Source organism: Marmota flaviventris, chromosome 3 (genome assembly GCF_047511675.1).
Source record: "Marmota flaviventris isolate mMarFla1 chromosome 3, mMarFla1.hap1, whole genome shotgun sequence".
NCBI classification, from domain to species: domain Eukaryota; kingdom Metazoa; phylum Chordata; class Mammalia; order Rodentia; family Sciuridae; genus Marmota; species Marmota flaviventris.
This window is the reverse complement of record NC_092500.1, coordinates 48,570,714-48,576,902: the sequence shown is the minus strand read 5'-3', so window position 1 is coordinate 48,576,902 and position 6,189 is coordinate 48,570,714. Positions and strand designations below refer to the sequence as shown.

At 36.1% G+C, this 6,189-nt stretch overlaps 1 protein-coding gene across 2 annotated transcripts in view; it reads right to left on the bottom strand.

The window, feature by feature from the left end:
• Window positions 1-1,906: 1,906 nt before the first annotated feature.
• The window catches only part of Cpm (carboxypeptidase M), a 64,781-nt gene continuing 60,498 nt past the window's right edge, over window positions 1,907-6,189 (bottom strand). For both annotated transcript variants that reach the window (XM_027924175.2, XM_071609694.1), the window contains one exon: window positions 1,907-5,934. In XM_027924175.2, coding sequence (XP_027779976.2) covers window positions 5,692-5,934 — 243 coding nt within the window. In that variant the 3' untranslated portion in view covers window positions 1,907-5,691. The remainder of the gene's footprint in view (window positions 5,935-6,189) is intronic.

The following is a 6,189-nucleotide window of genomic DNA, read 5'->3' as shown; positions in this document are numbered from 1 at the left end:
AGAAGACTGAATTCAGGTAGCCACTAATCAGAATCCTGAAAGTGCTGAGAGAATAGTTCAAGAAGAAAAATTGCTAGCTTAGAAATCAAAGTAATGGGGCTGGGGTTGTGGCTCAGCGATAGAGCATTTGCCTAGCACGTGTGAGGTCCTGGATTCGATCCTCAGCAACACATAAAAATAAAATAAACAAAGGGGTTGTGTCCAACTAAAAAATAAATATTAAAAAAAGAAAAATCGGGCTGGGGATGTGGCTCAAGCGGTAGCGCGCTCGCCTGGCATGCGTGCGGCCCGGGTTCGATCCTCAGCACCACATACAAAGATGTTGTGTCCGCCAAAAACTAAAAGATGAATATTAAAAAATTCTCTCTCTATCTCTCTCCTCACTCTCTCTCTCTCTTTAAAAAAAAAAAAAAAGAAAAATCAAAATAATGTGAGTTGTCAGTTTAAAAAAAAAAATGCATAAAAATACTACTCTTCAATGTCGAAGGACAATTAGGAAAAATATGAATTTCGACCAAAGTGTTATTTTAGTATACTCTGAGAATAATATGTGAGAAGGCTAACGGTCATTTATATAAACTGATGGGTATAAAATTTGAGGTTCTATGTAAATCAGTTGCTTTTCTTACAGAAGCAGCAGTGCATGGAAAACCTTGGGACTGACGGTGAATGTAGCTCCAAGTGCTTGCCCTAGCATGCATGACACCCAGGGTTCAAACCTAGCACCACAAAAAATAAAAAGTAATGATGGGAAAATTAAATCAATTCTACCATCCCAAAATGAATGAGGTACTTAGACTTTTAACTTTTTCCTTCGTGTTTAGTATTTTAAAATTGTATTTCATTTTAAACTCTACTCTGCTTTTGGGGGAGAGGGTTTTGTAATATAAATAGCTGCAGACTTTTTTCACAAATAGGACTTTTTGTCACTACTAAAATGTGGATATTAAACATTCCTGGGCTGGTGGTTCATATTCATCAGTTTAAATATTCAAATCTAGCAAAAATCTTTCAGGGAACTTCTGCCTAAGGGTTTCCTAGTACACCATAATGGATTCTCTTTTGAAAATGGAAAAAATTATTCCCAGTTTATTTTCTAAATTAAGATACCACTTTTGAGAAGTTGGTAACTAATTTAGCTGTTTTTACTCAGCCATGTCTCTCAAACTATTTGTTTAGCATGTTTTGTAGGGCAGATGTGCACTTGAACCCAACCTCTGTCATATGATTAAAGTCCATATTAATACGCTTTGTATTGAGGTTAAGCTGTTTTCCAATTCCTATTGGAGGCCATTTTTTTGTTGTTGTTGGTGTTTACAATTATGCTCTGTGTTTCAAAAGCACTTGAAAATCAAATCTGTTTTTCAGAACAAAAGTCTTTGTATCAGCCTTTCCTAAAATGTTTAAATCTAGAAATGGTTGTTCAAGGGGTTAGTAGTAGGATACATTATTTAAGAAATGGTTTCATGCTTACATATATTTGGGAAGTCCATTTCTTTTTCTGCATGATTTCTCAGATTCTTTACTACATTAATGTATTAGAATTCTGATTTTTTTCTTTTGTACTGGGGTTTGAACCCAGGGCCCTGTAAGTGCTTCTAACCTGAGCTACTTCCCAGCCCCCCAATTTTTGACCAGAAGGTGCACTTTTCACCCATCGTTTTATTGGTGGAATACATTGCCTCATTCTAATAAGCTAATTTGGAATATAATATAAACAAAATACAAATTTTTTTCCAGAACGACCACGTGGACTTTTGAAGTTGTTACAATATTGTTGCCACATAAAAGTGCATTAAATTTGATTTTCCAAAGGGTTTATTTGGTGGTAATCAGTTTTCTCTAGTATGTGGACTTTGTTACACTTGCAATTTGTTAACAAGATAGCGGAAAGAAACAACAATCACTGAGTGAATATCCTTTATTGAGAATCAAATATTCTAAATTTACTAAACTTAGAGGTAGTCATGGCCCCTCCCAAATAAACTTTACAGTCTTAGACAATTTGTGCATTTTAATAAATTCTTTTTTTTTTTTTAATATTCATTTATTTTTTAGTTTTCGGCAGACACAACATCTCCGTTTGTATGTGGTGCTGAGGATCAAACCCGGGCCGCATGCATGCCAGGTGAGCGCGCTACCGCTTGAGCCACATCCCCAGCCCTTAATAAATTCTTAATTATAGTATAAAAGAAAGTCACTGAGGAAGCTTATAAAACAGCTATGAAACATATATAGAAGACTGTAGTTTCATAAGCTAAAATATGATAAAAGTTTGAACAATACATATAGTATCTGCTTATTAGTTTTAAATGTAAAGTCTACAGCAAACCTAGGCTTCTATTTTAGGTATTAGGAACTCTTGGTGCTCTTTACCTAATCTGACCATCATAATTTTCTTCCCCTCCCCACACCTAAAGTCACAAGGAAGATACAAATGTGATTTGTCATAAACATCAATTGTATTGTTACTATGCAGAATAAGAACCAAACTTGAGCAACTTACCCTGTTGTAATGAGAATACACTATGTTTATTTTTCTGGATTCCCTAGGAAAATATATTTTCAATTCATAAGATATTTATACTTTCTAAACCTAAAGCTAATTTACATCATTTTAGAAACATTACAAATACAAATTTGCTTTTAGAACAAAACACAATGTATTTCTTAGAAATACTTTCAGAAATGTTGAGAAGAGGCTTTTAACATTTCTGATACATTCAGCAGCTTTTCTGAATATAATAAATTAAGCACCAAAATCAACACTGACATTTGTCTGCAAGGACTTAACATTTCTCTAAAATACTCCCTACCATCTAGGTTTATATTAATGTTGATCACCATTTGAGTAGGCTCATGAGAAAGCTAAACACTTCATGAAAGCTTCCATAATATTACTAGATGATCATTCTTGGTAACCAATATTTTGGTTTTCAGTCAAAGATTTAGCCTTTAATAAGGTGTATTATGCTGCCTTCAAAATATTTGTCAACCTGAATATTAATTATCCTTCCTTCACTTGGACAAGCATCAAAAATGGCACCACAGTATGATTTCTCCTACCAGTTTGCAGTCCAGCAGGGGTCTAGTTTAGGTAACTAAACGTGTGGTGAATTAGGGCTCCTATAACTCCTGCATTTTTCTCCTATCTTCAGAACCTTTATCATATTTTCTACCGTAGAAGGATTACAGTTGAACTTGAGCCTGAGGAGCATATCTATGCGCTGTGAGTATGGACAAAGTGGGAAAGGCGTTAGGGAGGTTTGGGGAGCTGGTCTGATCTGATCACAGAATGCCAGGTTGTGTTTTGTCTTTTTCTGTGGGGGAAGGTGTGCTGGAGATTGAACCCAGGGGTTTATGCATGCTAAGCACACTGAGCCACACCCTGTTTATCTTTTAATGATTTAAAATTTGATTTTGGTAGAAATCTTTGATTTAAACATTTCAGAAGAAATTTATATTAAGGGTCATGAACTAATTCTGATTTTAGTTTATGCTCCTTTAAAAACTATCTTGAAAACCTTTAAGGTTTGATAATACATCAAGTTTGGTCTTATATGCTTTTATATATAACATGCCAAAAACAATTTTGGTACTATTAATCCATACCTTTAAGTATATAATAAATTACTGCTTATTTAAATAAAAAATGATTAAAATATTCAGGTTATTACCTAAGTGGTTAAAAGTTCACAAGTACTATTGATATCAGCCTGTACAGTTTTGTGCATGTAGAATAAGCTTGGCACCTAAATGCCCATGTAGCACCTCAATTCTTTGTGGTTCTCAGGCCTTCATCATGTACCAAGTGCAGTGTGGTTTTATTTTCAGATCCTGCAAAATTTTCAATTTAAAACAAGGGAACTCATTTTTCATGAGCAATACACAACTCTTAAGAATTCTGCCCACCAGAGTTGTGATTGCATTTTGGTGGATCCTTTCCTCCTCCTTATTTCTTATGTAAAGGACAGTAGTTTCAAATTGTTTGCTAATGGCAAAAAATTTTGTCTTCTGGTAAGAAAATATAGATTGTGGTATCATTAACAAGTAAAATACTCTTACTACAAATCTTACAATAAATACAAGTAAAAGTCCTGTATTTGGAATTTTCTTGAAATACACATGAAAACATTTTTGTCATTGTTACCAGTGAGCTGGAGATTGCCATAAGATGTAGTTTCATAAAAGGATGAAAAGCCTTATAGTTTCTGGAAGGGTCTGGGAATAGCAGGTTACTGGAACCCTTTGTTCATTTATTATTCTATCTTGTGTTGAGCTCTGAGGATATAAAAATGAATTTTTCAAACAAGTAGAAAACATACTCTATTTGAGGGGCATACATGAAGTAGAAGATCATATTACAGTGGTGTAAATCCAATAATAGAGATAACTAGTTGATTCTGGAGCACAAAGAGGAAGGGTCTCTATCCCCAGATTGCCTGGGAAGGGGTAGAATGGAATTTTGTGAGATCCTGGTCACTAACAGGTTCTTGGTGAAGTTGATAATTGGAGTTTTAATGGAGGAGTGGGAAATAAGATGTATTGAGTCAGAATGATATTCCAGATACAGGGGACACAAACAATACAGTATGTGACATGTTTAGGAAATAGAAACAGCTTATTGTTGAAGTATCCCCCTTCTCTAGTGCTATGCATAGGATAGACCCTAGAATGGGAAAGTGTTGCAGGGGTGCAAATGAGCTGAGAGGGCTTACACGTCAATACTAACTGCCACGGAGAGGAGAGGGTGGAATCAGAGTTGATAGTTTAAAATTTTAGTGACAGAAGGTAGGAGATGAGGAAGAAAGAGGAAGTATGAAGGATGACTCTCAGATTCTTGGCATGGCGATACCAGTAAATGAGTCACAGAAGGTAGTAGGAAGAAAAGCACTAGGGGGAAAATTATGCTCAATTTTCAACATGAAGAATGTGAGGCATCTCTAGGTCATATCCAGGTGAATAAGTCTAGTGGGCAGTTAGTTGGATGTGCATCTGAAGCTCAGGAGTTACACATTTGGGGGTAGTCATCATCACAGGATTGTGGCATCTTGGTACAGAAAGGCAGGGACACCAACTCTGGAAGGAGAGACACTTCCTTAATTGACATGTTTCTTTGGGACTCTGTAGACACAACCTTTTATCCCACCAGGGCTGTATTTCTTGGACCACTGAGACATGTTTACCTGTTTTCTCTCATATCTTCTTAGAACATCAGCAAAACTATTGTCTTATTTCTTCCATAATTATTACTGTCTCCACAAACAGTACTCATGGCAAGGTCTGTTATACAGTAAGTGATCAATAAATGTTCATCTTTGTCATTTATAGTCAGCTGGCTCTTGCAATAGATGACTAGCTCTTCCCCCTGCCACCCACCCACCCCTTGCAGGAACTTCTGTTTTACTTTTCAAGTTTAAATTACACATTTCTAAAACGACTTCAAGATTAATTTGTAAATGGGCAGTACTTGATAGGCAGGTATCTTCCATCTGTCATTCAAGACTGAATCATTCCTTTCATTATCACCACATGTTACTTATTGCAGGATTTGGAAATATCCATTTCTCTTCTTAGGGAAGACTGGAGCTTATCCAGTTGAGATCCCATGAGGGAGTTAGAGTTGCAGTCACCTGGAGTGAGTAATCCCTGATTCCAGGTGGTGATGGGGGTTGAGTTTCACATTTTACTTTATTTGAAAAATATGTGCAAAAGAGTCACCAAAAACAAGAACAAACTAGGCTTTGTTGCAGCTGAGAGGCTCTGCAATGTTTTGTATAGAGGAATCATTGGGCATGAAAGATTTGATACTAGGATAGAATCCACTTGCCCTTGGAATGAAAGTAGAAAATCCTTTTTAAGAGCACTGAAGTTCTGGGATTTCTCTGGAATAACCACCTTTGTGAGATGTGGATCATGTCCAGGGACTGTAACCTGAGAGGAAACAAGAAATAATTGTATGAGTGATTTCAGATGTTTTGTGGTGCCAATACTGAGAAAAACACTGTTAGCCACCCCTAAAATGCAGCCTTTGTGCAATGCAGGTAACAATCCACTGACTTCCAGGCCAGTAATTGATGAGTTATCCAATGCCTATTGACATAGGTCATAGTTAATGCTGTTGCCAAGAATTACAAAATGAAATAAAAGCAGAGACAGGTATTTTATCTGATGATGTAAGTCAGGAGA